A 16,831-nucleotide genomic window follows, 5' to 3' on the forward strand; every position below is an offset into this window, starting at 1 on the left:
TTAGTTACACATTATTAAAAATTATAAAAATTTAATATTCTTATCGCATTCATGACTATAAATCAAATAAGATCTCACATGACTATATTTTGTTTTATAGATTAAGAGTAATATCGAAAATTCCCTACGACTATTAATAGTGCCAAGATTCTCAATGTTACCATTGGTATGATATGAAGGAGTATAATAGTATATGTGAGGTGTAATTTAATCTAACGTATGAAATTCGTTTAAATTGAGAAAGCATCTTTTTTTCCGAGACATACTACTCACACAACTAAATTCGAAACTCGTTAACATCAAACTGCCGGCCAAATATCATTCGAATTTACAACTTTACCTGGCATACAATCATGCATCCTCAGAATGCACGACTATCAGTCAACAATACAACGCCTCAAAGGCTCAAATTTCTTCATCAAAATCAAAAGTCTGGCGTTTCCTAAGAGATTCTATAACATGTGCAGATTTATGGCCCTTGCTAGGACCACTCCTCTCAGAAGCTCTCAGTTTAGGCATATTAAGCGCACTCAATGGGGGTGTCATTACTCCTTGGTTAACTTCCTTAAGCACAGATCTAGCAACAAACTTAGCCGCCACATCACCCATAGCCGAAGCCACTTTTGAATCATTATGAACCCTCTTGGGCCCACCAGGTGTAGAGTAATTCTCGGATTTTTTCAAATTTTCCATGGCCTCCACAGCAGTTGACTTGGCTTTGTTTGTCTCGTATTTTTGAATGTCATAGATGATCTCCTTTTGAAGCTGCTTATCAGCAACCAAAATGTCATCGATCTCATTCTTGTAGTCCTTTAGAAGGACGCGAAGGCAGTCCATGAGGGAGCCAATGAGAGGACTGTTTTTGTTCTCTAGAAGCCGCTTTAACTCTATGAAAATAGGAATGGTGTTTTGGATGAGACCTTTTTTCACTGCTTGAGTTATTGCTCTTCCTCTGGCTATGGCAGTAGTGCTATCTCCGCCTTCTTCGTCTACAACAGACGAATCTGAGGTTGATGCACGGTTTGAAGGGAGGCGTATCTCTTTGCAGGTGAGTATCTGAAAGGCGTCCTGGTTTACACATGTGCATAGGTTTTAGAAAGGATTGCTGTCTCAATTAAGATCCGAGACTGTCTAATACTAGAATCACCAACTTTTATGAGATAATCTTAATAAGAATCTGGGTTGGTTTCACATGTAAGGCCGTCTCGTACAAGACTAATTAGTTATAATATTCAAAATGTACCATGGCAGATATGATTGAACAGCACACACTAAATTATTATGCATCATAGAACTAAATGTGTTCTACCACATTATCATTGAAAACCGTCATTCTTGCATGAGACGGCTAAAAAATTATGCTCACCAACTTAAACATATGGATCTTTAGACCTATTATAGTTAAATAGTTGCAGAGTTACTTATAGTTCAACAACTTTCCAGTTAGTCTTAAAAAATAATTTGTACAGAAAAATCTTAATTAGTAATTTCTAAGAGCATAATAACTAAAATCATTTAGAGGATTCTTGAACATTTTAGCTTCATTTTAGGAAGAATTGATGTTTCTACTTTCTAGTTTCAGTTGTCTCAATGTTAGACTACACTCTCTCGCCCCTGGAACACACAAGACTATTACAAATTAAAAATTTACACTATAGATGTCGGCTTAGTTGATAAGTCATGAGGGAAAGTACACTGACTTGGGTTCGAATCCCACCAGCGTTAAAAATGCCCTTGTGGACTCCTTTTACACAAAAAACGACGCTTCTATGACCCCAGTTGGACCAATATCTATGCATGCCTGGTCCTTTTCCTTTCCCAAATAGGAGTACGTTTACATAATTACATGCCTGGCCCTTTTCCTTTCTCAAATAGGAATACGTTTACCAACACATCCAGAACTCCATGTATCTTACCTCCAAAGTTAGCAAGTTTTGGTGCACAACTCCGTGAAAATATCAAACAAATGTAGCTGAGAATATATTATAGGTGTAGAAAAAGAGTGTTGTACAAGTACCTGTAATACTGACTTCCCGGCCGAATCATCAATGTTAAGGATACCATCAGATACAGCAGCAAGGATTTCAGCACAGATTTTGGCAAAAGTGGCCAAGAGGTGTTCAGGGGCCATTTGCTTAAGCAAAGAAACATATATGTGCATCCTTCTGGACCTTGACGCTTCGTCATTTCCTCTGGCGACATATAAAGTTTTATTGCAAAAATTAATGCATAGCAACAACTGTAATACAATACTCCTTCAATTTCATTTGATTGTTCACCATTGCTTCTGTAACAGAGTTCTTTAGACTTTAGAGACATGTTTAAGTGGGGTTGGGTAACTGAGCAAATGAATTATTTAAACTCCCGTAAAAATAGGGAATCTTGAGTACATAGGTTGATTACTAAAATTTTATATAAGTACAGGAATTTAGGCTACTTGATATGGGAAGACTTGCAAAATTTATTTATGGAACAACCTAAAAAGGAAAATGTAAACAACCAAGTGGATTGAATGAAGTATAAGATAATTACCTGATTGAAAAAAGTCTTCTCTCAACTTTTGAGCTTTGAGTTTTGCTGCTTGCCATATGAGCATGGCAGTCATTGAGGACGAATATAGCTTCCACGAAGCTGTTGTAAGCCAGAAGGGGTGCTTTCGCTGAAATGAAAGGAATGAAGATCAGATCACTCAGTTGAGTGTTCCTACAGAATGCAGAATCATCCTTTGGAACAGGAACCATGTTAACCCAACCCTTCATATTACCTCGCATAATCAAACCGACACTTGCACTTAGACATGGCCACAGGGTATGACATTTGGACACTTAAAGCACAAAATATTATGAGACGGTCCACCTTACGATTAAATGCGGAAAAACACAAGTATTTGCATTGTTCTGACATGTGAGTCTCAGCGAGACTTCTATCATTTTAGCCACACCCAAGTTGGATACTTTTGGCTTAGTTTGAGTATTATAAGATGGGTTCATAGGAGTGCCGAAGCGATGAAATATAAACACCTTTCAGAATGTTTCCAAATAAGAAATCAGCAAGCTGTCTAATCTTTTCTGATTCATCAACCAGAGAAAATAAGAACCGCAGAAATAGAACTCCTCTCCACTTGACATAGTCAGTCTGCATTACAGAGAGTGAGAAACTTGCATCATGATTTGTTTGTGTCAAGAATGAAACAAGAAGTATAGTTTGCAGACGTCAAGGTGCTAGCCAAACCTGCAAAAGTCTGGACAGCAGTATGAATGTTTGTCTTCTGACAAGTTCGCATGAGTCACGAAGGCACATTGTGATTTTTGAAATGTAGCTGTCAGTTTGCAAAACTTGACAGGTGAGAAATCGAACATGGAAGAAAGATTCCAAATAAAAAAATTACTTATCAGCATTTCAAAGATACCACTGCTCTTTACTTCGCAGTTATCTACTTCATCTAGTTGAAATCAGGCCATCAATCTATAGAATTTAGGTGGCCAAGACTAATACCATGTTTTGGCATTGTTTTTTTGTTAAGTGCAGTCAATGTATTTGCTGATTGTAGGTAATGTTGCACAGACTTGGGTACGGGTGTCAGACACGGGTATATAATTGCATATTCAAGTGGTGGACTTGTCATGACTCAGATTTTGAGGCACATGACTATTAAAAAAAATGAGGCGAGGTTATGGGTACAGAAACATGTTTACAACAACAACAACAACATTCAACTCAGATTTTGTTGTTGTTGTTATTAAAAAAAATGAGGTTATGTTAAAAACAACTTCCTCCAATTTTCTGACTCAGATTTTAATCTTCCCCTATTAAAAAATTTTGACACAAATATTAAGGAAACACACTACCCCACCATACAATTAGATTTGGACCACACAAATACACTAATCCACCATACAATTAAATTTAGACCACACAAACACTTCCCAAAAATAGAAATAGGGAAGATATTGTGAATAGACGGAAAAGGAAATAGGGAGGGTTATTCAGAATAAGAGGGAGTATAAGATTGCTAACTTTCAGGTACGTATTCTATAGTCTATACCCAAATTCGTTGAGTTGTTTGTCAGGCAAGGGTATGCCCACAAAACTCTGAAGAGTTGAAGTTACATTAGTAGGTAGCTAGGCCTTCGATTTCAACGAGTCGTTGCGTCGTTTGTCAGGCAAGGGTATGCCCCCCAAAAGTGAAGAGTTGAAGTTACATTAGTAGGTAGAGGTAGGCCTTCGGTTTCAATAAGTGCTAGCCAGGTTTAACAAAAGAGCTAAACTCAGCAACACAAGCTTAGCTTATTCTTGGTCACAGTTTCCCCCACATGGGGTTTTGCTTATTCAATCATTTCATAGATTTCTTGTAATGTTTTTCAGTCTGGTAATAGATCTCACATATAATCCCTCCTCTCTCTGAAGAAGGAACATTTATTTTTCGTAAAATGTAATCACAGACTTACCAGTCAACTAATGCAGTGTAGTGGACGCAAAAGTCCGCCATCATGACAATGATATTGTTCCGTAGTGCAGCACAGTCACTCTTCTCAAGTTCCTGCAGAACATGTGCGCGGTGAGGCAAACTGAGATTCTGTGTGCATTGACGGACAAAAAAGAGAAAAATTTCTGATTTTATTTACTTTTGAGTTTCATATTACATCTTACTAAATCCATTCCCCCGCCCCAAAGGTTTGGGAACCCTTTCTTCATTACCTTTACTCACCTCCAACCTCCACCCTAAACCACCATCTACCACCACCAACAATTACGAACATCATCCTTACCGGCATAGCCAGGCCATCCAACAACCGCCCACTGCCGGCGACTTGCCTCCCGCCCATCCCACCACCCTCGCCGACCCCTTCCCACCAATCGAAATCCTCACCAAACCACCACCCCAAATGTTTGGGAACCCTTTCTTCATTACCTTTACTCACCTCCAACCTCCACCCTAAACCACCATCTGCCACCGCCAACAATTACGAACATCATCTTTACCGGCACAGCCAGGCCATCCAACAACCGCCAACTGCCAGCAACTTGCCTCCCACCCATCCTACAACCCTTGCCGACCCCTTCCCACCAATCGAAATCCCCACCAACTCCCAAAACTACCACCCCAACCCTATAAAATCACTCCTCCACCCTCGAAATCCCCTCCCCCCCATCCCCAAAACACAGAATTCACTCTCCCACACACCAGATTTTGTGTTTTTGGGGGCGGGGGAGTAATTCACTGCGTTGGGAGAATGTTTAAGGGGGGTGGGAGTCGCCGGTCGCCAGTGAGTGTTAACGGTGGGGAGGGAGTAGTTGGCGTCTTGGCAGCGACGACGTGGTTTGTTGGTGGGAGATGGTGGCGATTGTGGGGGTTGGGAAGGTATTTAGAGGATTCCCTTGCTGCTAAAAACAAACAGCCCATTATATCAAAGGGTACCTCATTGCTTTCCCATTGTTACCCGTTCCTCATTTCATTCCCTTAACCTAGTCCAAACCAACCGCCCCCTTAGTCTATTATAACAAACCAATCCTCGGCTGTTATCTTTTACCATATAAAACCTAAATAAACAAACCTGAACAAACAAAGGGATGTATCTTTTTGCAAGTTTTCCATCTGCGAGGCAGATTTTTCCCATTGTAAGCCATGCCTGAATATATAAAGATGGCGCTTTCTGCTTTAAGAAAATATGAGCGCCCGGCAACTTATTTGACCTTGGCTCATTAGCTCCTGAGGTAATCATACTATGCAAAACAGGAACAACACCCTTAACTTCTATGGACGGGCAAACGATGACCAAGGAACCAATAGTGTAAACTGCGCTGGTAGCTTGGCACAGCAGCCTTGATGAGGTAACCTCGCTCTTGCTCTTTTTACGGTTGGTCGGTGGTGTAAGGAAGGTGTTCCCTTTATTTACTTCTTGTTCTGCTGATAGGTAACTGTCTATGACATGAGAAGCTTTACACAAAAGTTGATTAGCCACAGTTGTAACAAGTGCATCTGCCTCTTGAGGACTCATGGCCTTGCGTCTACACAAGGTTTTTAGGGCCTTCACATGAGCATTAACCCAAATGCCAATATACATACATGTCAAAATGTCAGAATTTCTCCGTGTAAAGTGCATGCACATCACATTGCATAGAAAATAGTTTTGCAGCATTTTTTTATTCGACAAGTATCTCATGCAATGGTTTTACACTAATTAGAGTAACATATTGCAGAAGCGCATGAACTACAGTGAAGAAATTTTAGTATCTACTTTTACAGGAGGTATTGCGGTACAATGATGTTGTAAAACCGTCCAGCATAAATAGTGTTATTTAAATTGATTAACCACCTTCCCTTGCAAGCCTACAACAGTATGTTCTTTTTCCCTAATTGTTCGTCATCTCTTTCTGAGCAAGCTTTTCAGACAGAAGTCATGGCAAGGACTAAATGACTAATGCAATTAGTGAGACAGTAAAATTCAAGGTAACCTAAACTCCTAAAGACTGATATGGCAAGTGGTAGTACATGACATACACATATAGAGTCCTTTACGAAAATGATGCAACAAGTTCAGATGCTTTCAGACCACAAGACTATTCAAGAATATCAGGCTAGAATAGCAACACACAACTAAAGTCAAACCTAGTTCTGACTTCTGACTTAATACTAACTCTTCTAACTCAGTTGATTATACCTCATCCACATAACCAACACCTCATATCTAGGTTCTGTGAAAGTGTGAAAGGGATCACACGTCCTCACACATCTTAGTTGTTCAGAGGACTTATACAAAAGTCTTCACATTGGAGAAGTTTGCATGCACAGAGAAGCACTGGATTCATTCTTAGTATATGACAATAATATACCTCTAATTACTTAGATCAAGTGGTAAGGAATTAATCTACTTAACCGGATATCATATTGCTTTTTTAGGAAAGCAACAGTGTTAAAATTCATTAGGGAGAGTTATGCGGCTTATGCCGCCCCGGTGGTTCTACTTGGCCGGAAAGACAGTGTATAGGTTGCTTATTGAAGCACAAGACAGAAATACCACAGTGAAAATAAAAGTATACTGGTATACATCCGGACCCATTACCTCAGTTGAATGCATGTTGAATCCCTCTACTCGTTTTAGCAGATCATGAGCCAGTTCTGCAGCTGGTTCAGGAGACAACTCCACAGAAACATTAGATATTGTTTCCAATAGAAGAACACGATCACCAGCCCAAGAAACGGAATTTGATTCCATTCCTTCAACTACTACACGCATAATGCTATCCGGAGTTGATGACTTCAACTCATTCAAGTTTGATTCATCCTTGTCAAGAAGCTTCCAGTGATGATGAAGAAATATCCACTCAACTGCTTTAGGAAGAAATGACGAGACTAGTGATAAAAGCAACCAAGCACCGGCTGGGGCAGTCCAATTCTCTATTGGCATAGAATGCGATAACCATAGAGATTCTGACGTCTTTATAATGTTTTGAAGGGAAGTTGCTATTTTTGGCTTCAATCGTTTCTTCTTTCCTAGATTAGTGCAGATCTTTCTAACCCATTGTGCTACTTCTCCATTACATAGCTCACCTAAAAGATCCAGAACGCCTTCTCCATATATTGTTGCAAGCTGTGTCTTAAAATTTATAGCAGTTGCCTTTGACTTTTGATTTGTTGTCACATTATTGACAACGTCACACCCAACTCGAGAAACTCTTTCTAAGACCAGCTCCATAAACAAATTCTCACACTCTTCTTGGATGCTTGTCTCGCTATCAGTTATTAATCGTGGAACAGAATGAAGCCACTCCGTAACAACACTTTTGTCAGCAAATATTCTCATTGCCTGAAAACAATTATGGAATTCATTATGATTCTGTCAGAAAGTGGTGTAAACAAAGTCTTTTGTGCAAGAAAATGTCTATCCATTGACGGCTCCAAAATTACATTCCCAGTGACCCTGGTACAGAAGGTAACTTGAGTTTCGTTATGTACGACAAGGATCATGAAGTAGAAGTACTGAATTACTTACTGAACGACAATAGAAGATGGTGAGATGATCAACCTTATTATATTTGCCACGGCGTTGTTAACATCATTTGAGAATAGAAGAGGGTGAGCTGAACAACCTTATTTAATGTTATCTAAAATAAACTAGAGACATTTGAGAAAAATCATGTTAGTCTCTTCCTCCACTTTTTTCGTGCTAGTGTCCATTTATGTCTGAAGTGTTGGATTGGAACTCAGTGTCGTTTCAGACATCAGTATGGCACCTTTTAAGTACGGCCCCAAAAGTGAAGAGTTGAAGTAACATAGATTCAGTTTCCAATATAAGTGTGTCAAATGCCGGAATACCTACCTAATAAAAAGGGCAATTTGTTAGGACTATGCTTTGAATGTCAGACAAACAAGTTTCCATTCCAGTAAATTTGCACGGGAAATTGTAATATAATCCAGCTACTTGAGATCAAAATAGTTAAATCCAACTTCCTCATCTAGCTAAAGGCTGAAGTTTCAATCTACGGGCATCTTGAAAGATTAGAAAAGATTGATACTAATAAGGAATAAACAAAAAGTTTGTGATTGTTAAGTGCCTCAGAATTTTAGGTAGCTTAAGTCTGTTCAGCAACATATAGTCCTTAACTCTGCTAATAACAGAAATTTCACTAATATACAAATACAAGAAAGCAGGAATTGCACCCATTTTTCATTCTTTTGTGAGCAATTCAAAGGAAATGTCTCATTTCTAGACAAGTTCTTAAACCTAAAAGATCTCTTCCATCCTTAGCTTTGAATTGAAGTAACCCACATATTGTATCGTTCGTCTAACTAACCATCATCATTCATCTTTTATCCTTAACCAATTACCTACCCCACTTCCACTCCTACAACTTTGTGCCAAAAACAAACGAAGCAATTCTAATGATTAGGAAGGAGTATAAAATAGAGATCCTAAGTTTATAGCAGAAATGATTGAAACTCTAACCTCGGAAAGGGCTGAAATCGCGGCTTTCCTTATGCTAAGAAGAGGGTCAGAACAAGCCATTCCCATCATCTTAAGAATAGCAGGGTCCAAGGAAGTCCCAACAAGAGTCATCAATTTGGTTGCTAGCAAAAGAGCCGCCTTTCGAACAGCTGCTTTCTCATCAGTGCATCTCTTCCTCAGAAGTTCATTGGCTCTACCTTCATGCCCCGTTTCAAGTCCTAAAGCCTTCTTCAACACAATGCAATCGCGGCCATCACAAGGCACATTTGCCACAAGCTGTACCAAGCTTGATAGAGCTCGTGCTCGAATTCCAGCAATTGAGTCGGAACAACGGTCAACCAATGCCTCTAAACACCTTGACTTCCATAAATCTCCTTCCTCACTTTCCATTTCTATGTTTGAGGTATCGTCTACTAATGATGTAATAAGCTTTGGAATAAAATCAACAGCCAAGTATCTAAGGTGAGACTTCCCTTGAGCCATTTTAACAACATAATTTACAAAACCAAGTTGATCATCCAATTCCATAACTTTAACAATCTCCATTATAGACTCTACAGCCAATGCTCTACCATCAGACTTATCCGGCGCCTTTTGAACCAAATACCTAGGCAAATTCACAATTGCCTTCTTCACAAAATCCGAGTCTTGACCTAAACCCATCATCTCATTTTTAACAAACAATAGTCCAAAGGTCCTAGCTTGGGACTTTGCCGACAAAATCAAGGGTGAAAGCGACTTCAACACCTCGGCAGCACTCATTTCCTGATCACCATGTTCAGGACTCAAAACCTGACTTAAAATCCCCTTACAAATATCGAACAATTTGTTACAAAACCCGACATTATTCCCACATAAATCAATCCCTAAAACTAGAATTTCAACCATAGTGTGCACCAAAGACTTGAAACTGTCAGGAAACCTCCCTAAATGAACCAAACCCAATACAAGTTTTAACCTTTCAAGCACACTAAACAACATCTTAACATCAAATTCAACATCAAGCTGAACCTCATCATCACCTTCATCATCTAAATCCGAAACCCTAACCCTCTTACCCTTACCCTTAGCCTTACCAGCAGCAGCAGCAGCAGCACCACGAGCACCCTTTTTTCGACGATTACCCGAGGAATTAGGGGAAGAACCCTCCTTTTGATTCTTCTTAAGATTACGCCGAATGCAATGCAAAAAGGACATAAAAGACATGGGAGTAAAAAGGGAAAAGACAGGAGCTTTGGAAGAAATGAAGAGCAAAAGGTAGACATTAGTAGCAAGAATAGAAAGGGAGGAAGGGCTAGAGTCCATGGCAGCCGTTAAAGGGGTAACAAGCGAAGAAATCGGAAGGCCGCGAGACGAAAACTGAGTCCAAAATGGGTTATCATCTTCGAAAGAAAGTGATTGGGAAAGATGGGTGAAGAGAGATTGAAGGCGGGAGAGGGTAGAGTGGGAAAGTGGGGAAAGATTATGGTGGGATTCAAGGTCACACAGAATGCTGGAAATGGTGGAATCCATGGTTGGACTCAGGAGTGAGGACTCAGAGATCTCACACTTGACACTTTGACAGTAGAACTAACACACAAATTGAGTTCCAAATTTTTTGAATTTCCCTCTTCATATTGAGGGATTGAATGGATGGCGCCTGGCCACCACAGATAGACCCGTCAAATTCTATCCCGACCCGTAAACTCAACTCCTTTTTCTAGGGTCAACACTCAAGACCCAAAAATCTCAACCCGCGACCTGTTCAACCCACACCCAAATGACCTGTTAGTTTAGGATCGAAATCCAACCCACTCGGTAAAGATAAATTAAAGATTTTTATTAAAAAAAATTATATTTATTTATATAATATATTCGATATAATAGTTAAAAAATTATTATTTTTACTACTTAAAATTACAAACTCAATTACAAAATTAATACGTAGTATTATATAATTTTATGACGTTTAATAACAAAATAGTTTTTAAAATAGTTTTATTTTTATAATTATATTACTATAATTAATGTAAACGTTGGATGATTATTAAAATATTAATTTTAAATATGTTTTAATTTTTCAAAAAAGGAAAATTCTCACTTATACCCCTTCTTTTCAGGAAAGCCCACTTGTACCCTCCAACTTTCTAGATTTCTCACTTATACCCTTAAGTATAGTAAATGATAAATATTGATGATAAAGTGAGGAAGAATGGTAAAAGATGAATGTTGAAAATGAAGTGGAGTCATATAAAATGAATTTGGAGGGAAAAACGATGTTTGTTGAAAAGAAAAGAAATATTTAAATTAGGATACGCTTCTTCATATTGTTTTTGAAGCCTTTAACATTTTTTTTTGGTGAAATGTAAGTTTCCATTAAGTACAAACAAAGGTTAACACTTCTTCCCCACTTCATAATGACGAGCGAGCGAGAATTCATTTCACGTCTTAATTGTTGCCGCTTAATGTTATGGACTTATGGTCACGATTTTTATGTAACTAGGATGTTGGAGTGTGGGTTTCCTTAAAAGTAGGGGTACAAGTGAAATTAACTTATACTTGAGGGGTATAAGTGAGAATAACTAAGAAATTGAAGGGAACAAGTGGATTTTGCTGAAAAGAAAGGGCACAAGTGGGATTAGTCCATATCAGAGGAGTACAAGTGGGAATTTCCCTTCAAAAAATATTCCTTGGATCTAAAAACTGGTAAAAAAAAGGCGTTAAAAACTATGTTTTGAGTCTTTTGACTCATATTCTGGAACCCGACCCGCGACCTTTATGACCTGAACCGTATTTATTCTGACCCGTATAGTAACTAAACTAGTGACCGACTTAGAGACCAATTTAGTTGTTTCTAAATTAGCGACCAACATGTTAGTATCTAAAGTGGCTACGACATAATAATTGTGGGCCCTATATGCCACGACACCCTAGCTAGGCCCCCGCACTGGACCACCGCTCGTCGAACATGCATGTATGTCCATGCACCATCTCTTGTAGAAGCATTGGAAATTTTTGTTGTTAAGAGAAATCAAACCTATGACCTCCAACTCTGTAACTCACATTCTAACCATTGAGGCAAAGGAGGATTAATGACTATTTGGGTGATGAATATTTACTTAATGTAAAAGTCGTTTTACGTATTTTGAGTTATAAGTTCCTTTTGTCAAAATAGTTATAATAATAATAATAATAATAATAATAATAATAATAATAATAATAATAATAATAATAATAATAATAATAATAATAATAATAATAATAATAATAATAATAATAATAATAATAATAATAATAATAATAATAATAATAATAATAATAATAATAATAATAATAATAATAATAATAATAATAATAATAATAATAATAATAATAATAATAATAATAATAATAATAATAATAATAATAATAAGAGAGAGAGAGAGGAGGGAGGGGCGATTTTTGAACGATCGTGCGTGCTGCTGCGTTATCACTGCTGCTGCCGTCAACGCGTTTTTGCCACCGCCGTCAGTCACCCACTGCCATCACCGTCTTCCCTGCCATCACCACTGTCGGCGGTCGTGGGTTTGTCGGTGTAAGGTTGTTAGGTTATCTGCGGTAACGTTTTTTGGGTGTTTATTTTCGACTGTTGCCGTCATCGCGTTTTCCACTACCACCGTCAGTCACATCTCTGCCATCACCATCTTTCCTCTCACGCTGACCCCTTCACTCCGTCGGTTGTGAGTTTGTCGGTGTTGGGTCTATAGGGTTTCTGCGGTATTGGTTTTTGCGTGAATTAGGGCACACGATCGCCATCATTTCCGACGTCCTACTGTCGTAGGCTGCCAACCACCACACCAAGCCGACCTTTAGACCTCACGTCGCCGGTCAGGGTGGTGATTGTTGGTTGTTTCATACGGCTGCCGTCGTTGCCGGGATATCGTGAGGGAGGGTTTGTCATTGTCGGGGGTTTCTGTCGTTTCCTGCGCCGGTTATTCCCTCTGCCACCACCATTGGGCCACCAGGACTCACGTCGTCGGTCTAAGGTGGTGGTTTGACGGCTCTGCCCTACGATCCTTTGCTGGTAAGTGCCTGCCTTTTCTTTTTTTCGGTTACGGTTCTCTTTTCTTCTTCCCGTGTTGCTGGTTTTTGTTGCTCTCTGCTCTCCGGTGTCCGGCCACCTCTGTCGCTGCTGTTGGGTGGGTTGTGTGGGTGTTACGGGTAGCGGGTGCTGTGGGGTTTGGGTTCATTTGCCGCCTGCCTTTGTGGTTGTGTTGGTGTTCTTGGTTGGTTATTGATCATCACCGGAGTGGGTGGTGCGTTAGTGGTCAGTTGGGCTGCCCTTTTGGATGCTGGTAGCGGGTACACTTTAAGCCCTTAGCTGCTTGTGCGTGAGCCTGTTTAGTGGTTTCCGTTCGGGTGGTGGTTGTTGGTGGCTCTATAGTTTTCTGTGCAGGTTGGTGGTGTGTTCCTTCATGCCTGAACTTGTACGGTTTCATTGTCCTTTTTCGAGTCTTCATGCGTGTCCGGATGGGTTTGGTAAAGGCCTTACTAAGGCTGCATGGCAGAAACATTTTCAGGTCCGGCATTGTCATGATGGTGCTTTAGAGCTTACGCGTCAAACTCTTGTTGATAGTTTGACTGTCTTCTCTAATGCCGAGAGTACTTTGAAGCGGATGGGGCTTTGGTTGTGTGGGGTATGCTTTAAAACCCGTACCAGTCGCGCTAGATGTCGGCATAGTCGAGGTGATATTGTGATGCCTCCGAAGTGTGTTGATGGCCTATACAGCTTTCATATTTATGGTATTCCAAGACCGTTGGCTCCTTCTACTTCGGTTTCTTCTGATGATAATGTTGGGCTTGTTCAGTGGTCTATATCTTCACTTGATTGTTTATTGTCTTTGGGCCTTCGCACCGTGAAATCCATTCCTTCTAAGTGTCGTCTTGGGTTTGCTCGGGCTTTGAAAGGAGCCCTGGATGATGTGGTTGGTTCTCCTAGTGATCTCTCCCGCTGGATTCGTTTGCTTGTTTTACCACTTTGTCTACTTAAGACTTTCGCTCCTCGGAGTAATCTTGAGTGTAGGACTGCTATTCGGCGCCAGCGTCAGGAGGAGAGTATTGCCAGGGCTATCCTTGCTTGAGGGGTACCTGGGGGGGTTTGCAGTTGTTGCAGGAGTCTTTTGATGAGCGTCCTTCTTTATTTACTATAGAGGAGGATCTGGATTTGAGTGAGCTTAACCTCCGTCAATGTCGGAGGAAGATTTGTGATGGTCACTATACTGCTGCTGTTCGGGTGCTCTATTCCTCTGGGGTCGCCCCCTACTCCGATGCCACTCTTGTGGCCTTGCGTGAGAAGCATCCTGTCGCCCCGCCTCCTACATTGCCTCCTTTGTCTGGGGATCATCATCCTCTGGTTGCCTCTTCGTCAGTGGTTTTGAATATGATTCGGAGTTTCTCACGCGGTACTTCTTGTGGGGGGGATGGTTTTCGCGCCCAACACTTGATAGACTGTTTGAGTGGTGTAGTTGTGGCTATCTTGGATGATTTGATCACTTCTATTACTAGAGTGGTTAATCTTTTTCTTGAGGTCCGGTGTCCTCTTGCTCTGGGTGAGTACATTGCCAGAGCCCCTCTCACGCCGCTTGTTAAACCAGGTGGTGGTATTCGTCTGATTGTTGTTGGCACTATTTGGAGACGGCTTGTCTCTAAGGTTGGTGCTTTTCTGGTTGGTCCTTCCTTGTCTTCTTACTTTGCTGGCCTTCAGTTTGGGGTGGGTGTGTCCGGTGGAGGAGAGGCTTAAAGGAAAAGTAGATCTATATACTTACATATTCATATATGTTTTAATTTAATTTGTCATAAAATTAAAGATTGATCTTATGCATGCAAACTAATAAACAATATAAAGAAGAAACCATCATCTTACATTGTGATTTTCGGATTTATGGGCACAAGTGAGTTCACCTACTCACTTGTTCTTGAGCTCTCCAAATGGAAGAACAAGGATTCACGTATAGAATCCCTCCCAAAAGCATATACCCAAGGAAATCTCTTAATAACTAATATTATTTAGATCTAGTAATAATATTAGTTTTATTATAAAATTGACACAAAATAAATTGCATTTTACTCTTGAAAATCTCGGTCAAGAGGGAGTATATGTGAGTTTATTTCTCTAGAATTATCATAAATTGTAGAGAGTTTTTATTGCATTTTCTTACTCTAGAAAATTAGATGGGAAGAATGAATAATGATAATGTGTGAGAAAAGCTCTTCTCTCTTTTCTTTGGAGTGGCCGAAAAAAAATGCTTGGGTAGGATACCCAACACTTTTCATTTGTGCTCTTCACAAGAGACTAGGCATGCAAGCCTACTACCTAGTGTTATGATTGTGTTTTCATTTAAAAATAAACAACACAATATAAACTATGTACACACCCCTTTATTTTCGGTTTTGGACATAAAATGGAGAATCCATTTTATTTTTGTCATTTGTCAAATTTGTCACATGTAACATGTTACATGACATGTCACAATGTAATGTATTTTTAACATATTAAAAATCAACATACTCATAAAATATGTCATTTACAAAATCGACTAGTAATTCGTAATTACTTGTACCAAAAATGTTTCCAAATTATAAACTACAACATTCTGTATTTATAATAATTTATTCATTCCGTTTCAATTGTTTCTGTAAACAATAATTTCATCCAAGTAATAAAATAATTCGATTACTTAGACCGTGTCTTATTTAATCATATTTACAATAAGATACGTAAATTATACTCACAAAATCATCCGTCAATTTTAAGCAATTTAATTAACTCGTATCGGTATACGATCAATTAAATAATCAATTAAGAGTATTTCCCTATAGGTATGACCTAAGGGGATCAACTGATCACCACCGTCGCACGACAGTAATGTCAAACTCTAGTCAGCCAATCATTACCGATATGTGTGGACCAGTTGACTGTAAAAAATTACATCCCACATGTATTCTTAAAATGAGATTTAATAATGATATTTAAATCATGTGATCGCACTATTGTTGAGGACACATTTCCCAACAATCTCCCACTTGTCCTCGACAAGTGTGCGTCACCAATTCTCTTGTCCTATTACTATCTCCCACTCAATGCAAGGTGTCTTTCGGGTCGTACTTGCAAGTGATCATATCGAGAGTGGTTTCCTCGATCTGGAGAATAACTGATTGACCGGATTTATCTATCATAGATACCTTCCGAGCGTGGTCACGCATTTCGATTCATTACTCCTCGAGTGGCCCTGAGATATTGTTTTAACCCTGACAAGGGGGTGGACAATTCCTATCGCACTTATTCCCTTCGACTAGACACAGCCATCATAACCCAAAATATGCCCATTTGACCCCATTTACGAAGGTCGTAGTAACACAAATCAAAGTTAATCGAAATCGTGCCATCTTAGGTGAATAGTCTTTAGTCAAAAGAATCGACTCATTAGAATACTATAGTAGCTCTCGCCACGACCAGGCTATATAAATTGCCAGAACTCTATAAGCGGTCATAAGGCCCGACAAGGTGTTCCTAACAATCTGCCTATGTGATCGACTAGTCATCTCACATGACTGTATGGCACTTGAACTTGCCATCAATCGCATCACACTCTAGTCACTTCGAGACGTCACCTCATACAAATGACTATGGGCGAATACAATGCTAATCCGTGTTCACTTTAACGGGGTTCAATTGTCTCTACAACCCGTTTGGATGTAACAAAGTATAATAAAAGAGTATTAAAGTAAAACTCGAACGACAAATGTGATTATTACATATGAATAGTCAATGCCTGATTACTATTTCATATTCTATAATCTAATTTGATCTTGTACGTAGTTGTTCATTTCAATTCAATTGAAATGACATGACTCATCATGTTTAG

General features: G+C 39.4%; 1 protein-coding gene across 1 annotated transcript; it reads right to left on the reverse strand.

The window, feature by feature from the left end:
- Window positions 1-271: 271 nt before the first annotated feature.
- LOC141657453 (condensin-2 complex subunit CAP-D3) lies at window positions 272-10,588 on the reverse strand. The gene is made up of 9 exons (XM_074464702.1): window positions 8,949-10,588; window positions 7,066-7,808; window positions 5,556-6,048; window positions 4,449-4,540; window positions 3,232-3,319; window positions 3,021-3,135; window positions 2,533-2,659; window positions 2,018-2,192; window positions 272-1,068 (listed from the first exon to the last, which is right to left on the reverse strand). Exons 1-9 carry the CDS (start codon window positions 10,458-10,460, stop codon window positions 406-408), a joined length of 4,008 nt encoding a protein of 1,335 aa, XP_074320803.1. The 5' UTR covers window positions 10,461-10,588; the 3' UTR covers window positions 272-405.
- Window positions 10,589-16,831: the final 6,243 nt, after the last annotated feature.

This window comes from Silene latifolia, chromosome 5 (assembly GCF_048544455.1).
Source record: "Silene latifolia isolate original U9 population chromosome 5, ASM4854445v1, whole genome shotgun sequence".
Lineage (NCBI taxonomy): Eukaryota > Viridiplantae > Streptophyta > Magnoliopsida > Caryophyllales > Caryophyllaceae > Silene > Silene latifolia.

Coding starts and splice junctions, on each gene's coding strand:
- LOC141657453 (XM_074464702.1), bottom strand. CDS start 10,460: ATGGATTCCACCATTTCCAGCATTCTGTGTGACCTTGAATCCCACCAT. Junction 7,809..8,948: donor CGATTTCAGCCCTTTCCGAG/GTTAGAGTTTCA, acceptor AATTGTTTTCAG/GCAATGAGAATATTTGCTGA. Junction 2,660..3,020: donor ATTTGGAAACATTCTGAAAG/GTGTTTATATTT, acceptor CTTTCATTTCAG/CGAAAGCACCCCTTCTGGCT.